This window comes from Carlito syrichta, unplaced genomic scaffold (assembly GCF_000164805.1).
Source record: "Carlito syrichta isolate Samal-C Ts95f unplaced genomic scaffold, Tarsius_syrichta-2.0.1 Scaffold126791, whole genome shotgun sequence".
NCBI lineage: Eukaryota > Metazoa > Chordata > Mammalia > Primates > Tarsiidae > Carlito > Carlito syrichta.
This window is the reverse complement of record NW_007070887.1, coordinates 284,130-303,241: the sequence shown is the minus strand read 5'-3', so window position 1 is coordinate 303,241 and position 19,112 is coordinate 284,130. Positions and strand designations below refer to the sequence as shown.

Below are 19,112 nucleotides of genomic sequence, written 5' to 3'. Positions count from 1 at the left end.
AGGCTTCTGATATGCAGAACAGGGGACAGGAGTCCCCACCCCACCCACAGCAGGCTGGCCTGCTCTCAAGGCAGACAGTGATATGAGTGATAAGGAGGCTCCCTCCAACCATGGGAGAGACTTGGGGGCTGCTGGGCACACAGGCTTCCTGACCCGGGCCACCTGGAGCTCCAGCTGATAGCTGTGCTGGACGCAGCCAGCTCACCTGGGCATTGCTGCCTCCAATCTCGACAATCCGGTAGCGGATGGGCAGGAGCAGTTCCACAACACGGTCGGGATTCCCATCCTTAGCCTCCACCAGGGCCTGGCACAGGGGCAGCCCCACATCTCGGGCCAGAAGGTGTTGACAGTTCTCCCCGGGGGATCTGCCAACCCGAGACAGTGCTCTCAGCAGCCTGACCCATCACAGCACACCTGTGAGCAGAGGAGCTGTTTCTTACTCAGTGAGGTGTCCCTGGTCCCTTGCCCTACACACAGCCACACTGACAGGGTGAGGTGACAGAGGAGAGGCAGCCCAGCAAGGGGAAAGAACAGGGCTCTGAACTTAGATCTGGGTTGGAGTTGGCTTGTTACCAGTTACCTGGCCCTGGACAGGCCCCTCACCTTCTGGCATCAGTTTTCTTACCTGTAAAGTGGGCACCACAGTACCAACCTCACAGAGCTATCAGGATTTCAGACAATACAGGTAGAGGTCTAGCACCGCAAGTCTCTGAGGCCGTCCCTCAACAGCTCTTGGCAGTCACCATCCCTGATTTACAGATGAGGAAACTGAGGCTCAGGGCAGAGAAGCACCTTGTCCAGTATCCCAAGGCCTGTAAGCAGCAGATGTCTCTGGTTCCAGAGCCCTGTTGTGTCCCTCTTTAGGGGAGGCTGCCCTGTGACACTGAGGCTCTCAAACCCACCCCAGGGATAGCAAAGTAGCTTTGTATCCTGGAGTCTTGCACCAGTGGGGCCATACACCTGACTTCACAGCAGCAGGGGTACATACCTGCAGGATGCGTATCTATAGAAGTACACACCTGTAAGGCATGCACCCAGGGGGCACAGGCTTGGGAGCAGCCCTCCATAGGTATCCCCAAAGCTGTGCTCAGAGGTGGGGCCTCTGTCCCCAGCCTCCCTGGCTGTATCCCCCCACCCCAATGAGGGCCCCTCTGTGTACTCGCTGGCATCCTGCAGGGTGGTCAGCAGCTCCTGTGTGGTCTGGGAGTCCCGAGCGCCCAGGGACGCCATCAGGAAGTGGACATCATTGAACAGCAAGATGTGGTCTTGGCTGTGCTTCTGGGTCACCCTCAGGACATCCTGCCACCGCTGGCCCACAGACACTCCTGAGGACACAGGGAGAAAACCCAGAGCCTGGCATAAGGCTCCAGAGTGTGTCCTATGTACGGCCTTCTTCCCTGCACATCCCTCAGAGACCCTTATGGCCTGTTCCAGGTGAGAGGTTGAGGGGTGAGCAGGACTGGCGGGTGGCAACCGGCCTCATGCTGAGGCTTGTGGACTCCTGGTTTATGTTAATTTGTTGAGTTAACATAATTATGAAATTATAATGAATTTTAATAAATTATGTTAATTTTGCTTATCTATAAAAGCAATAGATGCATAAGGTTGAAAGCAAATTTTAAAAACTGTCAAAGGCTTAATAATGAAGTCTCTCAGCCCTTTGACAAGCTCCAGGCCTCCCCTGGCCTCCTCACAGATTTGCCCAGCCTCCCCAAGGATCCCTGGGCCTCCTCACCATTCCCCCAGCTTCCACACAGATCCCTGGCCTCCTCATGGACCCCCCCAGCCTCCTCACTTTTCTCTGGTCTCTGGCCTCAGCCTGCCCTTCCTGGCTCCCGCAGCCTCCTCTTACCCCATCTGACCACACTGAGCCTGCCCTCCAGTGACTCGTCCCATAATAGGCTATTGGTTTCTGTGTCCTGGTGGCTTTGAACAGGTTGCTCTCTCTGTAACATCCTTTCCTCACCTCTGCCTGGTGAACCCCAAACATCTTTTCCATGGTTCACATTTCACCTCCACTAGGAAGCCTTCCCAGAACCTTCCAGAAACAGCCTGCTGTGCCATTCCTCAGGTCCCCCAAATGGTCCTGACCAGGCCTGCATCCCACATTGTACTATTGATCCAAGGTCTAGCCCATGTTTGTGTGGGTACAGGGTTGGCTCTGCTGAATCTAGGGGTGAGGGAAGAACCATTTGGCACCCCAGTGGTTGGCTGGAGGCTTCCACAGCCCCTAGAGCTGTATCTGGCCCAACCAGGCTACCTACTGAGCATGTCAAGGTTGAGAAACGTCCCTGTGCAATCCTAGGGAGTTGAGAAACTCCGTGTTCTAAGAAAGGAGGCAGCATCGAGACAGGTGGCTGGGTGCCATCTGTGCCCTGAAGTTCTGTGGGCAGGCCATGGGAATGGCAGGTGCCACTGTGGGCAGAGAGCCAGAGGACTCCTCACCGAGGAGCGGTGGGAACTGGAAAAAAGGGCAGCGCAGCCCGGGCCCACTCGCCTCAGGCCGCCTGGGAGGCAGTTACAGAGTATACTCAAGGCAGCAGCCAGGCATGCCTGGCCTAAAGCCTGAGGGTCTAGAGCTGCTCACACATAAGTTCTTGCCCAGCCCTGGGACCGGCTGCAGCACCATCCCCGCATTATGTGAGAGGAGGGAGGCGGGAGCCAGCGGGGAGTACAGAGATGGCTACCTTCCATCTGGAGGCGGTAGAGCATGGAACAGTTGTCCACCATGTCCAGCATCGCACCACTGGCCTGCAGGCTAGGGAGGATCTGGAAGACAAGAGCCACCAAGGACAGGTTCAGGAGGTGGACACATGAGGGGGCCATAGGAAAGGCTGGGGTCAGCCTGCCTGGGTCAAGTGGCGCCTGCCCAGAGCAAGCCCTCAGTAAATGGGAGCCACCACCATCGTCCCCACTGCCTTAGCCATCAGGACTGTTACCCTCACCCGAGGCGCAGACTGCTCTAGGTGCCAGAGGGGAACCAGCAGAACTGAAGAAGGAGCCCACTGCACTACCTGCCCGGAGCACATGCCAGGCCCAGGCATCTGTCACCTCCCACCCCTGGACCCCAGACCACGCTGGCAGGAGACTCACCCTGCCCATTCACATTTCTAGATTTAGCTTTGCTCAGCGGGCTACCTTGAACACACAGTGTATGTCACCATTCACTTCTCAGTACAGCCTGACAATATCGAAAGGATTACTTCAAGGGAACTTTCTTGTGTGCTTTTCCTCTAGTGTTTAGATCCCCAAATCATAAGCACTTCTGTGGTTCCAGGTTTTTATTATTAAGCCCCCATTGGGGTACCTGGGAGCTATGAGTCAGGTTTTTTTCCCCTTCCATCTCTGGGTTTTTCTTAGGGAATACCCAGGGACTGGGGAGGGGGAATGAGGAGTTAGTGTTTAATAGGCCTGGAGTTTCACCCTGGAAAGATGAAAAAGTTCTGGAAACGGAGGGTGGTGATGGTTGTACAGCAATATGAATGTGCTTAATGACAGAGCTGTACACTTAATTTTATGTTATTTATATTTTATCACAGTAAAAGTAAATTCCTATGAGTAGACCAACTATCTTACCAAAGAAAAGCAATCGAAAAGGACTGGGGAAAGTGTGATCGCAGAGGGGATTCCTTTAGATGTGCAGATGTATCAGCACCCCTGGGGTGAGCAGAATCAACTAATGTTCCCATGGCAAGCTGGGTTACAACACTGCTTTTGGCAAAAAACAATGTCATGAGGACTTACACAAGAAACATGTTCTTGCCCCAGCTGTTTTTTCTGGCTGGGACCATACTGATAAACTCAGAGATCTGTTCGAGACAAAAGGCAAACTGCTACAGTCAACCCAACACAGTGCAAAAGCTCACTTACGTGATTATCATAAATGGTCAGTGCACCCTCATATTCACCCTGGAAGAATAAAGTTCCCATGATTAGCCTCTGGAGAAGGCAATATGTTAATACTGAGAAATGAACTGAAAAAGACCAGCACAGAGGCCATCCCCCACCAGCCGGTGATTTCCTCCTTCCACGGAGGGAGATGGTCAGTGCCTCAGTGGTGTGGGTCTTAGGAGACTCCAGCCCGGGGAGACCTTAGGAGACCTTCAGCTCTGGGCCCTGTGCTTCCCAGTATAGGAGTGACAGCAGAATCCTGGGTTGCCACTAAGAACAGTTTCCATGAAAGGATCATTTCTCTCCTTAGAAAAGTTAATATAAGTATTGCTTATACTAACTGCTACAAGCTCTTTCATGTGTTTCCTTCTAACCTTTTTCTTTCTCTACATATATTTTCCACACCATATGGTCAGCTGGGTTTACTGCCTTCTTCTGGACATAGTAGGGTCACATTCTTATGTCAAGACAGGGTCTGCATGTTCCAAGCACTTATCTCTCTTTGGACATTTCAGAAGCTTCCAGTGTCTCTCTGTGAAGAAGAGCACTGTAAGAAACACCCTCATAATGGAACCCTCTAGCAGAATCACTGAGGTCATGGGTGTTCCAAGTAGCTGCCCCACACCCCAGCTCCCCCTGGAAGCTCTCACAGTGCATGTAGGTGTACCCTGTGGGGCAAGGGCTTGATGTCCCCTCCAGCAGCAGGGAGAGACTCAATCTGAATGGGCTCCACAAATTATACACCATAGATATGATTTCTAAGTCCTAACAGTGAAAAAATGCCTAAAGCAGGTCAAGCCCAGAAAGCTTTTCGAAAACGTGAATGCTACATTGCATCAGGACACCATTTAAACATGCAGACACAAAACGTGACTCCATGTGATGTGAATGGACAGCAAAAGCTAATAAAATCTTTCTTCTTCTGGATGTCTTTACAGGATAAGACAATGCAAACAGATGATCGCCTTACCTTCTCAATCAGATATAAAGCCCAATGCCAATAATTGTGACAAGCAAGCATATCAGAATCCTGGGAGGGGGAAAAAAAACAAGATAATTGAAGAAAAATCTGACAGCATTTGGGAAAAAAACAAAAACAAATGCTCTTTTGTAGTAATGCAGAATCCATCCTCTTGAAGTGCAGGAAACAACATTTACTGTGCACAGGCCCTTGGCTGGCCTATGCTGAACATCTCTATCATGCCTGAATTCACCAAGGAGGAGACTGAGGCTGGGGGAGGTCGATGACTTGCTTAACCAAGCTAGGGAGCAGTAGCACCAGGACCAAGGTAGAGGAAGTTACTTGAGCAACTCAAGCTTCATCACACGTGCTGAATTGAGAAAAGGAACAAGAGAAAAGGAACTCCCACAGGGAGTTATGAGGCCCACGGTGTGCCCAAGCAGCTCAGGGCACTTGGATAAAACTGTGAGGATCAACAGGCCCACGGCCAAACTCCAGCAGGCGCCTGCAAAGCCTTCAGAATAAGAGAGCGGGTTGATATTTGGATGTTTCTGTTAGGCCGGCTCTCAGCATGAGGCAGTGTAACTAAGACCTGTGATTGGCTCAGAGCTGGCCCCTGCTAGGACATTCCAAGCTTGGGAAACTAGACTCAGGAGCCCTGACAGGTGACAGCACCCAGCACTCAGAAACCTAAATCAAACCTCCCTGGCAGAGAGGAGGGAACTTGACAGCTGCCCCCTTGGCGAAGCTGAATCTGGAGGCCTGAGGGTCTTCCCCAGCACAGCTCAGACCACATGGTACCTGCTCCAGGGCAAGTACATACCCTCTACCACCCTTGAGGCCTGATTTCTCACTGACCCAGAGCACATGGCAGGTACTCACCGAGTGGCCTGGGGTCTGCACCTGTGTCCCTGCCCCAGGGGAGGCCCCCTCTTCCTTGAGCCCAGTGACACACGTAACCCAGTCCTGTCTCTGTTCAGAGGACCCACCCCCGACCATGACACTTTCTTCTCTGAGACCTCTGCAGCTGATTCCTCCTCTGTCTGTACTCTACTGTGCCTCCCTGGAAAGGGGAACTGACAACACTTCCTGCACGGCCCATGTTCACCTCCTATCTGGGCTATAGGACACTAAACTGCCTGACTCCCCTCTCCCTTACAAGTCACCAAAACCCTTGGCATATTTGCTCAAGCTGGTCCTTGGCTGGGAGACCCTCCATCTTCCCCTATTTTGCATGGCAAACACCTCTACTCATCCTTCAATCCTCATCTCAGAGGTTGTCTCCTCCAGAAAGCCTTCCCTGACCACTCCCCCTCCAAGCCCACTGGGCTTGATGTCTCCTCTGCGTTTCCACATCCCTAAGAGTGCCCTGTCATGGTACAGCTCATACACTTCTAGGAGGCCAGTCATTCCACATGAATAGGCCCTGCAAGGACAGAGAAGTCAGGGTTGGATGCTCAGTGGTGTTCCCAGGGCAGGGCACAGGTCTGGGGTGAGGACTGGGATTTTAACTGAGCTCTGTGTTCAGCAGTTAAACACCTGAGGCAAGTGACATAAGAGAAGGAAAGGCAGACCCAGGCTATGTTGTCTATACCCAGGGTCCTCCAGCCAGGCCAGGGGCTGCCAAGAGCCATGCAGGGGACAGATGAAGACATCAGAGGACAATAGCCCATTCTGAGGTGACCTCAGCCTTGGCCACCCTGTTTTACACACACCAGAACCCACACCAATGAGAACTGGTTTAGAGCCAAGGGCTTCACAGTTGTCACATTAGCCGGGGTTCAGATGAGGAAACTGAGGCTCACCGGGATCAAGTACTTACCCCGGCACAAAGTCAGGCCTCAAATATAGTTGTCTCGGGCCCCACAAGTTGGCAGTGTTCTCGGCGAGGAATGTGAATGGAACACCAGTAATGCTAGCCCTAACCAGGCCTCCCTGCCCCATGGTAGGCAGCCCCCTGCCCCTCTGTCAGAGGACATGGCCATGCCAGTGCTCCCACAATTCAGACTTAGCACTCCCTCCTGCAAGAACTAACAGTATCTGCTGGGAGAGCCTAGGAGTGGGGACCACCCAACTGGCCTTCGGGTTGCTGATGCCCTTGGGTCTTTTGGGTCCTCAGTGTTTGGGGATCCTTAAACAGATCCACGCATCAGCCTCACAGGATTGTAGTTCTCAAACATTCTTACACTGATCACCTGCTTTACCTAAGATCACTTCCAGAGAGGGAGTTATCTATCTTCTCATAAATTACATCTCACTGGGAATGCCCTGGGCCAGGGAGCTGCTCAGAGGGATGCTGGGGGAAGCTGGCTCTTGGTCAATCCTTAGTTTGTACACTCACATAATTGAACATCTGCCACTCAGTGCCAGGCCCTGGGAGAGACGCGCCATCTTGCCCAATGGTTCCCTGATGCGCCTACTACGGCATAGAGAAGGGCAGAGCAGCAACCGCATCTAGACAGGTGGCCAGGTTGTATGCCAGAGGCAAGCCCCAAGAAAACAGGCACACAAAGAGGAGGGGAGGGCCTCTATGGGTAGGCAGGGAGAGAAAGGCTCCAGAGAGGGCATTGAGCCAGGAGCTGGGCTGGGGGAAGTGAGGTGTCAGGAATGGGGACAGAGAGGCCACAGCATGGTGAGGCCCTGGAAAGGGACCTGGCAGGATGCTAGGGGTCTACATGGCCAGCATTCCTCCCTCACAAGGCCCCAAGACCCACATGCCAGCCCTGCAGACTATCATTGCACTAACTCCCCCATGGGCCTCCTTCCCAGCTGCTCTCTGTGTACCTCAGGCCACTCCACGGTTCCATGCTGATTCCACTGGCCAGCAGCAGAAGAAACAGCTCACACCTCGCAGTTCTCACCCTCTCCAGGCTCTGGTTTCCCAGCAATTTTCTGACCCATTTCTTTGACAACCAAATGCCTCAGGCCAAGACCAATTCTAGAATCACCTGCAAAACTTAGGTAGGTGTTGTGGGCTCCCGGGGTGCGCTGTAGCACAACAGAAACGCCTCCACGCTGAACACAAGTTCCCCAAGAACTATGCCACACCCTGTACCTCCTGTCCACAAAGCCTCAGCCTAACTCAAGGCAATGCACTGAAATTTCTGGGGAGGTGACCCATCAACGAGAATTGTACCTTCCAGTGGGTCTCTGAGCGCTGCATGAATTCCAACCCGTCTTTGATCTCTGCTTTCATCTCATGGATGTGAGCGATGGTGTGCACGGACCATGCATCCGTCGGGTTAATAGATAAGGCCTATGGGGTTGTAGTGGGAGGGGGAGTCCAAAAAACATGGATTAGTCAGGCTGCCTGGGCCCATGATAGCAGGTGTCTAAGGGGAAGAGAGGCCTAAGGTGAAGGGGGTAGAATGAGTAGGAGAATAGGGCTCTGACCCAAAACAATTACAATAAGCACCATTTCCGGTGTGCTCAGAGCATACCAGCTTGTGCTGCCAATCACTGGAAGCTGCCATGGAAGGTCTCACTGCCTATTTCACAGATGAGGAAACTGAAGCTCAGAGAGGTTAAGTGACTTGTCCAAGGTCACACAGTTGGATGGCAACAGGGTCTTTCCAAAGCCAGGGCTCATCCCTGACCCCACAGCCTCCTGTGTATAGGCAAGTCACCTGCAACATGACGCCCAACCTCTGTTTCTCAGTTTCCCCCCAGTGGAGGAGCTGCAGCAGAGAAACAGTCACTGTCCACGTGAATACAGTGTAGACTGTTAAGTGCTCCAGTGGCCTATGGCTGTGTCCTCCCACTATCATACATGTGACAACTGCACATGGCTTTCTGGACTCAGAAACAGGTGGCTCTGGAGCCAGGCCTGGTGGCTTGCACCTGAAATCCCAGCTACTCTGGTGGCTGAGGCAGGAAGATCGCTTGAAGCTAATTCAAGACTAGCCTGGGCAATTTAGCAAGACCTCATCTCTTCAAAAATTAACATTTAAAAGTTAGCTGGGTGTGGTGGCATGTGACTATAGTTCCAGCTACTGGGGAGGCTGAGGCAGGAAGATCACATGAGCCCAGGAGTTTGAGGCTGTAGTGAGCAAAAACTGCACCACTACACTCCAGCCTGGCAACAAAGCGAGGTCTTGTCCTTAGAAAAAAATAAGAAAGGGCACGGTGGCTCAAGCCTGTAATCCCAGCACTTTGGGAGGCTGAGGTGAGAGGATTACTTGCGAATTGCCAGTGATCACCAGGGGTTCGAGACTAGCCTGGGCAACTTGGCGAGACCTCATCTCCACAATAAATAAAAAATGAGACAGGTGTGGTAGCGCGCACCTGTAGTTCCAGCTACCTGGAAAGCTGAGGTGGAAGGATCGCCGGAGCCCAGCAGGTCAACGCTGGGGTGGCTGTGAGTGTGCCACTGCACTCCAGCCTGGGCGACAGAGTGAGACTCCAACTCAAAAAAAAAAAGAAGAAGAAGAAACAGTTGGCTCTGTTATTATTACTGCTAACGACAATAGCCATTCACAAGACCTGAGTTTGACAGCAACCAGTGAGGCAAGTAGGACACGAGGAATGACTGTCACCTCCTAGCCATTTCATTCTTCTATTCATTTGTTCAGCTCTGGTTATGGAGCAATAAACTGAGGCTCACAGAGGTCCCACGGACTGGCCTATGCCCAGGTCCCCCATGCCAAATCATGGGTTCCTTTTAGCCCTGCTACCTCAGTCTCCCCACATCTTTCACAAGTGTACAGAAGCCCCAAGCACATTTGGCCTGGCCTGGCCTGGCAAGGCCTGCGTCCCCAGCAAGCCCAGCCTCTCAGCTCCTACTCATCAGTTTTCATGAGCCCTGCCCACTCCACATGGGGACATGTAGGGACAGAAAGCATGTCTGCAGGGGACTGTGAGTACCCTCAGAGCTCAGGCCCTGAGTTCAGTATCCTTGGGGAGACAGCAGAGCATGGTCTGAGGAACTCCACTGAGTGTGCTGCTTTCACATATGGCAGAAGTGAAGGGTTATGGCTGTCACCTCTCCAAGGGGCTGACCAACTTCCTCCCTTAGAGTCCTTCCAAGGTTCCCTGAGAAAGAATGTGAATTTCCTTCCTGGGCTAAGAGGCCAAGTCCGATCTGGCCACTGCCCATCCCTCCCCAGTCCTAGCTCCTAGTGCCCTGGTGTGCCCACCCGTGCCTTAAGACTCAGTTCATCAAGCCACGGGGAGCTCCAGGTCCCTAAGCTCCATGACTGGGCCTTTGTTCACTGCTTAGCTGTTGCTCTTGCTGACCTGGGGCTGCAGACACACCGCCCATGTGTTGCTGCCCTGGCATCATCACAGCCTGGTCTTCTTGCCCAGTAATTGTCCGTGGGGTGCTAGTGGTGGGGTCAGCAGGAGGGGGGACAGCAGGAGAAAAGGGCATGAAAGGAGCAGGAGGGGAGCCCTATTTCCCCACTTCTTACTCCTTGAGAAGCATGAGCCTGCATCTTCTGGCTGCAGTCTGTGGGGATTGGTTCACCATGTGTCCGTGTCTGGTTCACCATGTGTTTCACTCGCCCAGAGCTTCTCCAACTACCCCACCAGTCTACTAGCGCCAAGATGGAAGCCAGTCAACGGGAGGGTCCAGCTGTGATGGTCTCCCTGGATGATGGTGCCTGGTTATCCAGGCTGTGGAGCCAAGACTACAAGAAAGTCACCCAGGTCCCCTCAGCCCTGTCTTGGAGCTAAAGCCAAGAACCCCTCACCCTGAACCTCAAGTCTAAGTTCCCATTCTTTAATTAGAGCGGTCATCAGAGACCCCATAGGACCCCTGGGCCCTGGAGGGTGCTATCTTCTGGGGAGGGGGTGCTCAGGCCAACTAGGGCAATGTCCTAGCAGAAAAACCCAGCCAGGATGCTGGACAGCTGGGGCCTATCCAGGCAGCTTTAAGGACAGCTATTGGTCAGGTGGCCCGGGAGACTCCAACTCTGCCTTCTCTGAGCCATGTGACCTTGGGCAGGCTCTGGCTTTGATTGCTCTTTGAGCCTTGTCCAGGCAACAAGGCGTTTAATATCACCTGGGCAGAGATGTAAGGATGCCAGCAGGTGTACATAAAGTCCCAGTACCAAGCTTGGCAGAGGAACTGTTGTCACCCCTTGTGCATGACAGTCCCCTCTGGGCCTCAGTGTATACTCCCGTGGTAAGAGGAGTGAAGGAGAGGGACTCCCGGGGCTTTAGGCAGCTCACACCCTGGCTCTGACAGCCACAGTCTGCCACTTGGCCCTGAGCCCAGGCATGTATGGGCATCCACCAACCATCATGACTGGCAATCATCGCTCAACTTCTTGAATCCCGAGAGCTGTGATGCTTAGAAATGTGAAGTTCAAGGAGGAAGAACCAACATCTGTATATGTTTCTCCTCCTATAAAATTCCTGTCCCAGCAGGGCAACGTGTGGGCTCTGGAGCCAGACAGAGCTGGTGGAAGTCCAGAGACACCACACTGTGCAACCCTGAGTGAATGAGGTGACCATAGCCTCTCTGAGCCTCAGTATCTCCATCTATGGAAGTGGAACAATCTTTAGCCAAGGAACATGGCCCTGAGGACCTCAGGAGGGACAGGTGAATGACAGGCACATGGTAAGCCCTTGGCCCGTCATGGCTACACTAACATGAGCTCTCCTTGTGTCTCTGAAGAAGTCAGGCCTATAGGTGGGAGGATTCATCAGGGTCACACCCAAGTAGAGACCCTCATGTGCTCTGCCCCATCTGACAGTCACTATCTGAAGGTTTGAGCACACCTCAGAAAAGGCACACTTACCTCTTTGGCGAGTTTTTCTGCCTGATCATAGAAATTGGTTTCCATCAATCCAAAAGAATAGATGCCTTTCACATAGCTAAAAACAGAAAAAAAAAACCTTAAAATATAAAAAGATGGACTGGCAGTGGTTTGAATTACGTCCCCCACAAAGGTATGCTGAAGTCCTAACTCTCAGTACCTGTGAATGTGATCTTTTTTTGGAGTGGGGTCTTTGCAGAGGTAATCAAGCTTAGAAGAGTTCATTCTGGATTAGGACGGTCCATAGTCCAATGACTGGTGTCCTTATAAGAGGGTCATGTGAAAATATAGAGACACCCAGACACAGAGAGATGACAGCAGTTGAAGACAAAGTTAGAGTGAAGCAGCTGCAAGATAACAAACTCAGGTCACCTAGCTCTGTGGGGCATTTCACCAGCCTGAACAGACACAGGGACTGACTCCAAGGAATGCCACCCCTGGAGGCTGAAAGGGGCAGGGAAGAATTCTCCCCCAGAGTATTGAGAGGCCGCTGGTCCTGCTGAACCAGACTTCTGGCCTCCAAAATGGTGAGTACATGTCTGTTGTTTAAGTCACCAGTTAATAGCCCTTTGTTCCAGCAGCCCTACGGGACTGACACATACTTCAACCCCCCCAAGCCCAGCGCTATGCTTCTCAGCTATGCTTCTCAGTAATTTCGTTCTTCCAATTGGTGAGGGACAAAGTGAACATCATCATCCACACAATCATCCCCAAACCCAGCACTGAGAGCAGGTCCTGGCCTCAATTAGCATCCCACCTTCTAAGAATCAACGCAGGACCTCCACTTGAGGATGATGAGGGTCCTCTTCCTCCAGTCTGCCTGGCGACATCCACCCAGAGGCGTGGCCCAGGGGCACCTCCCTGGGAAGCCATTGTGATCTATGGCTTGCCCAAGACTCCTCCTTTGTTTCTGAACCCTGTGTGTGATCCCCTCCCCAGCCTGGAATGCATTTAGTAGACAGCCAGGATCTTCTCCTGGTCCAGAACTCCTATAGGCCAGGCCCTTCCTGTCCAAATCACTCTCAACTCAGGCCTAACCCAGGAGGGCTTAAAGACACCTCGCTGAACAAATACACATTTCTCATCTGCAACCACTGGCACCCAAGTGTCCAGGGCAGTCATACATGAAAGAGACATTCTTTCCTGTGTTTTTTTTTTGGGGGGGAGGTCATATGAAAACAAAACAGAGTTACGGTGTTTTTATTTGAAACTCAGAAATTAGCTTTACTACTGTGCACAGAGGCCAGTTCTAGCTTTTGCTATTCATTCTTGTAATGTTCTAGAGCAGTGGCTTCCAGACTTATCTCTTTTTAAAAAAAAATTTAATTACCAGGGTCATTTAACCAACATTTAAACATTTATTGCATGATTGCTATGTGCCAGGTACTATTAGGCTCTTGTACTACTAATTTTATGTGTCAACTTGGCTAGGCCATGGTACCCTGTTGTTTGGTCAAACACCTGTCTAGAGGTTGCTGTCTAGATGAAGGTATTTTTTAGATGTGTAATATTTAAATCAGTAGATTTTGAGTACAGCAGACCCTTCATAATACAGGCGGGCCTCATCTAATCAGCTGAAAGCTTTAAGAGAAAAGATTGAAATCTCCAGAAAAAGAAGAAATTCTGCTGCAGTCTGCCTCCCGATACAAGGCTGTAACATTGAATCCTCCAGGAAATTTCCAGCCTGTTTCCCCGCCCTCCAGATTTTGAACTTGCCAGCCCCCCCACAATCACATGAGCTAATTCCTTAAAATAAATCTCTTCATCTATCTCTCTCTCAGAGACAGATACATGTGCTATTGGTTCTGTTTCTCTGGAGAGCCCTGACTCATACAGCTCTCCAGCTGATTAACCTGTTTGAACCTCACAACTATCCTGTGATTAAGCTGTAGTGGAGTTGATCACATGTGGTGACACATGTGATGGTCATTGGAGCTGTTCACACACATTTCAGACCTCCTCTTCACAAGTACATGGTAGAACTGTAACTGTACATCCTGGTTTCTTATGGGTGGTTAAGTCATGTGATCAATTTTGCCAACGACTTGGAAGTAGCAGAGTATCCCTTTCATTCTGAGCACTTAATTGCCATTGTGAGCTTCTCAGGAGAGCTCATTTTTCCTTCTTAGTAACTGATGTGTCCAGAGGACAGTTGCTTCATCACCTGGAGGACATGGTGGCAGAAACCTCACCCTCCTAAGATTGACATGTAGTATGAGTGAGAAATAAGCCTTTGCTGTGATAAGCTTTGGAGAAGAAGACCTAAGGGATATTTGTTACTGCAGCAAAAACAATCCTGTTCTGATTGATGCATAATGTTATTATGGAGACCATGAGCCACAGGTGGCATGAAAAAAATAAGCCTTTGAACTGTAAAGAACTAGGAGAATAGCAACACTAATCTCATTATTTTTAGGAGAGGGCCAAGGAAGTTGCCATGTTTTTAGGGAAGAAGAGAAACATTAAGACACAGAAATTATATAATTTCTAGCTTAGCACATACCTGCTGAGGGGGATGTCAGGTGTCCAGAAGGGATAAATTCGAGCAACAGAATCTCGCATCTGTTCTTGGAAGCCCAGGTAAAAGTAGGCATCATGGGAAAATTTCAGGGCCAGCATGTCTGTCGGATGGTCCCGGAGAATCTGTTCCCATAGTTCACAGGCTTTCGGAAAGTTCCTAGAAACCAAGAGAGATTTCTCAGCAACACTGAACCCACATGGGAGAGTGTAAAAGGCAGTTTCTCACCAGTGTCATGGTCTGAAACTGAACAGGTTTAAAAAATTTCTGTGTTAGGTTACAACTCAGAACATTGAAAAACCAGTGGGAAATTTTACTCTTTAGTTCAAATAAAAACAACAACAACAACAAAACAAAAAAACCGGTTTAACAGATTTAAACACAATCCCATTGGAGACCATGAGCCAGCTGCAGGAAGTCTCCAAGGTAGAATTTCACACTGGGCTGATTCACCAAGAAGACTGGGCAGGACTTTCTTAGTCTCAGGGCTCAGACCCCCCCAAGTGCCTGCACAATCAGCTCAGGTCACCTAGCTCTGTGGGGCATTTCACCAGCCTGAACAGACACAGGGACTGACCCAGAGGAAGAGGGCAACCTCTGTGGAGAGAGAGCAGGGGGTTGATCTGGAAGGCAGTACGAGGGCAAGGAGAATATGAGTGAATGTTTTCTTCTCTCTTCTAGTTATTTCTGCAATGTGGCCCTATTATTCTTGTAATGAAAATAATATACAATTATTTAACAAAGAAAGAAAGTTACTTTAAATACTACGTTGGGGATCCTGGTCAACTACTTCCTCATTCAGCACTCAGCTAAGGATAGAGCAGCAGGCAGGATGCGAGTTTCTTTCTTTCTTTTTTTTTTTCTTTTTGGGTTAGAGTCTCACTCTGCCACCCAGACTGGAGTACAATGGCACATTCATGGCCATCATAGCCTTGACCTACTGGGCTCAGGCGATCCTTCTCCCTTAGACTCCCAAGTAGCTGGAACTACAGTTGTGTGCCACCGTGCCCAGCTAGGATATGATTTTCAATCAGAGGATCTCATGATACTTCATCACTCCCAGGCAATCCCCCTCTCCAGGGCAGCAGGACCATCTGTGATATCACCCAGCATAGCCTCAGAGTGCCAGCCCCCAGCCCAGGGAGGCCTCTCACCCCTTGGCAAACGTCTCTACTGCAGACACGTGCAGCTGTTCTCGGTGTGTCAGTGGCTGGGTTTTTGAAATCTCGACCATCATCTTCACAGCCAGGTCCAGTTCTTTGTCCAGCCTCACAGAGCTTCCAGTGCCAATCAGCATGAGGCCGTTAGAAATGGCATGGCCCATTGCTGGCAGAAGGTTAGAAAACAGCTGGTGATTCAGATGGCCCAGTTCAACTCAGTTTAGGCCCCACATGTGAAACAGACACCCCAGGGAAAGCAAGACTGGCAGCTGTAGGCTGTGTGCTGAGGCCCTGCCCACAGCCTAGGACTCAGCCTTGGTCCTTGTGGATGTAGTGGCAAGCCTAAGAGTACTCACAAATATTTGTCTAACAAGGACATTCTGGTGAGTGCCAATGTCCAAAGCACCTTCCTCCTTCACTGGATGAATGGGTTAGGGGCTGTCCACAGACTCATCAGCTGATGTCACCACAACTGCACACAGCCTCCCAGAAATCACTCAGTGGATGCCGCTTAGGGGGACTGGTCCAAGAAGATCACAGACCCTACCTGGACTTCCCAGCCCCCACCTTGGGAGAGGTAAGGTGTCCCACCTTGGGAGAAGCAAGGTGTCCTAGAACCCAGTCACAGTGCTGGGACCACCCCTGTGGTTCCCACTTCTGATCTGGAGTCGAGGTCTGCTGAGAGGGCCTAAGCCCGTCCCTGGCTACTGTGTTCCCCTCTGCTGGGTTCAGCTTTCCCCATTCTTCCCCAGCTCTTTCCTTGCCCTTTTCTTGCCAGGGTAGTATAAACCTCCTGCCTTTAGTCTGATCAGGCTATAGCAGGGTGGGAAGGGTGTCCCTCATTGGTCCTTCTCCTAGACCCAGAACCTTGCTGAATACTGGGGCCACCCACCTGAAATACACTATTTTGATCTTCCCATGTCCATCACACACACTACTTGCCTTGATGCCAGCCTCTGCCACCAACTGGTCCCCACCCTGCCCCAATCACTCTGGGTGAGGCCTCACTTGTACCCTGGCCAAGGCTGCAGTAGCCATCTCTCATGTTCTAGGGGGTCTGAGTTTTGGATTCAGGCAGCTTTGTCTAACCCTAGCCCTTCAACCACCTGAGTGGCTTCGGGTTCGTGTCTTACTCTTGCTGACCCTTGGTTTCCTCATCTGAGAAATAGGATCAGTGTCTTCCTTGCAAAAATGGATGGCCACTAGAAAATAAATTTGAAAAATGCCTTCTAGTGGAACCTGGCTTTGTTTTTTTGTTTGTTTTTTTCTTTTTGAGTTGGAGTCTCACTCTGTCGCCCAGACTGGAGTGCACTGGCCACTCCCGGTCACTGCAGCCTCAACCTGCTGGGCTCCGGCGATCCTTCCGCCTCAGCCTTCCAAGTAGCCGGAACTACAGGTGTGTGCTACCATGCCCGGCTGATTTTTTGATTTACTGTAGAGATGAGGTCTCGCTGCTCAGGCGGGTCTTGAACCAGCGGACTCAGGCAATCCACTCACCTCAGCCTCCCAAAGGCGCGGGATTACAGGCTGAGCCACCGAGCCCGGCTGGAACCTGGCATCTTTATGGAAGCAGCTGTTATTCCAAACACAAGAGTGGCTGTCATCGTCCCTTCCTCTGTGCAAATGGCAGTACTGTGGCTGCCACTCAACCTGCCTTCCCCAACCCAACTGAGTCCCTGGGGTCAGGGAATGAGAGGGGCTGGATCTGTGAAACTGGGCTCCTCAACCCAGGAAAAGCATTGCTCACCAAAGGTTGGATCTGCTACCTTGAGCTCTGAAAGGCAGCCCTCAATGCCACCGAGACTCTTGTCATTGGTCCATTTCACATACTGAAATAAAAGAAAGTTATCTCCATGGAGTCCTTGGATGATATTAATGAAGGCATGTACCTAAATCCAGATTTTTTAAATTTCTAAAACATTGTTTTCCGAACTCTAACCCAAAGAAAACATAACTCAGTTGATCGCATATGAAGAAATTAAACACATGTAACTCGAGGCACACTTTCTAGGGCTGGTGATGCTGCCGTTTCCAAAAAAGAAACATCAAAAGGAAGGTGACCTGCTGTACAACATCAGCCTCTTCAGCTCTACGAGGGGTCTTGGAATTGGTCACCACAATAGGAACATTACTGCTTCTTATCATTCCTTTAAAAAATAACCACAGTAGCTCGGCATGGTGGCTCATGCCTGCAATTTCAGCGCTTTGGAATTACAGAGGGAAGGACTGCTTGAGGCCAGGAGTTTGAAACCAGCCCAGGCAATACAGCAAGACTCCCTCTCTTAAAAAAAGTGAAAATTAGCTGGTGTGGTGCCAGCTACTCAGGAGGATGAGGTAAGAGGATCGCTTGAAGCTCAGGAGATCAAGGCTGCATTGAGCCATGATCGTCCCATTGCACTTCAGCCTGGGCAGTAGCATGAGACCTTGTCTCTAATAAAGAATAATAATCACAGCAAACATTCATTATAGAGAGTTAGAAAGATTCTCTCAAAAGGCGAAAGATAAAAACGGACACTAATATCATCTTATCACCATTTTTGGCAACCTGGTGTATTTGTTTCTAGCCCTTTTTTGAAATGCCTCTTTTAAAAAATTCTAAACCCATAATAATACACTGGATTTTTAAGTATGCCCTTTCCATCATCTACCCTAATCTACACAGAATTAGCAAATACATTTAAACAAGTTACAGGGGAGTTGGCACAGAGATTCAAAGAACCCAAACTCTGATACAGGGTGGCACAGAGATACCAATACACAGGACAGAATATGCACAGGCTAGGAGGATGAGCAGCCACTGAATTGGGGAATGTGAGGTGTAACAATTAGAGTGTTCTATTAGAAGCCAATGAGGTACAGGAAGGGCCAGGGGGCCGACGGTAAACACAAAATAGACAAATAGCTCAAGCACACACAGTGGAGTCCCTCGGCAAAGACAGACAGAACAGGAGACATAACCATGGCATAGCTAATGGCATGTCATTAGTCTTTTCTTGTTCAATCTGTATGCTTCTAGGAGCTTCCTTGGTCCTTGTGTTATATATAGCAGTCTCACCACTCTCGAAAAAGGCTAGCTTTAGCTTTCTCCATCAGTGTATTTAAACCAAGGCACTTTCTGGTTCCGTCTCTAACTCATGGTACAACTTTAAACTCAAGTAGGTTCAACACTCTGGGCCTCAGTTTCCCTATCTGTCAAACAAACTTGTTCTGGAACTGTAGAATCCTTCATTGATGTAGAAATGATAGGTAATGGGGCAGAAGGTCTTGACACAGCCCTAGATGAGAGCAATATGTTCACAGACTGGTCTCAGGACAGGATCCCACAACCTAAGAGGCAGAGCCTCACATCTAACCCACAGCAGACCACAGTGGGACGCCCACAGTGGGAGGCTCAGCACCCTCACAAAGCCATCCCCAAGCGAGTCCACTGCTGTCCTCCTACTACTCAGGAACCTCAAGAAGGTGAGTGCAGAGCCCCTCAGCCACGCCATGGGCCGGCAGAGATGTTTCCACATGCTCTCATATGCTCCAGTACAGAGTACATAGATTTTATTACCTTCTATTGCTAAAGAAACAGTGCAATTTAAAAAGTACTCACCAAGTTAAAAACCCTCCCCGTAGACCTTTACAGAAGGGGACACCACTTCTCTTCGCAAGCATACCTGGGTCAGGGTGGCATCAAACAGCTTGCAGGCTTCGTTGCTTGTGGTGGAGAGTGGGAGCCCTGCATCTTTCCATGCCTACACACAGCAAGAAAGTATTACCAGGGCCTTATTCCAAGGAGCCCCTCAAACTTAAACACACACAAACTTCAGCCCCCC

General features: G+C 50.5%; 1 protein-coding gene across 1 annotated transcript in view; it reads right to left on the bottom strand.

Moving 5' to 3' along the window:
• The window catches only part of TTC38 (tetratricopeptide repeat domain 38), a 29,638-nt gene that overhangs the window by 5,858 nt on the left and 4,668 nt on the right, over window positions 1–19,112 (bottom strand). The window contains exons 2-12 of the mRNA XM_021707907.1: window positions 18,954–19,021; window positions 17,039–17,120; window positions 15,286–15,457; window positions 14,117–14,290; window positions 11,596–11,671; window positions 7,989–8,108; window positions 4,862–4,921; window positions 3,871–3,909; window positions 2,688–2,769; window positions 1,160–1,325; window positions 206–365 (exon numbers count right to left, since the gene is read on the bottom strand). Of these exons, the coding sequence (XP_021563582.1) occupies window positions 206–365; window positions 1,160–1,325; window positions 2,688–2,769; window positions 3,871–3,909; window positions 4,862–4,921; window positions 7,989–8,108; window positions 11,596–11,671; window positions 14,117–14,290; window positions 15,286–15,455 (1,047 nt within the window). The 5' untranslated portion in view covers window positions 15,456–15,457; window positions 17,039–17,120; window positions 18,954–19,021. The remainder of the gene's footprint in view (window positions 1–205; window positions 366–1,159; window positions 1,326–2,687; window positions 2,770–3,870; window positions 3,910–4,861; window positions 4,922–7,988; window positions 8,109–11,595; window positions 11,672–14,116; window positions 14,291–15,285; window positions 15,458–17,038; window positions 17,121–18,953; window positions 19,022–19,112) is intronic.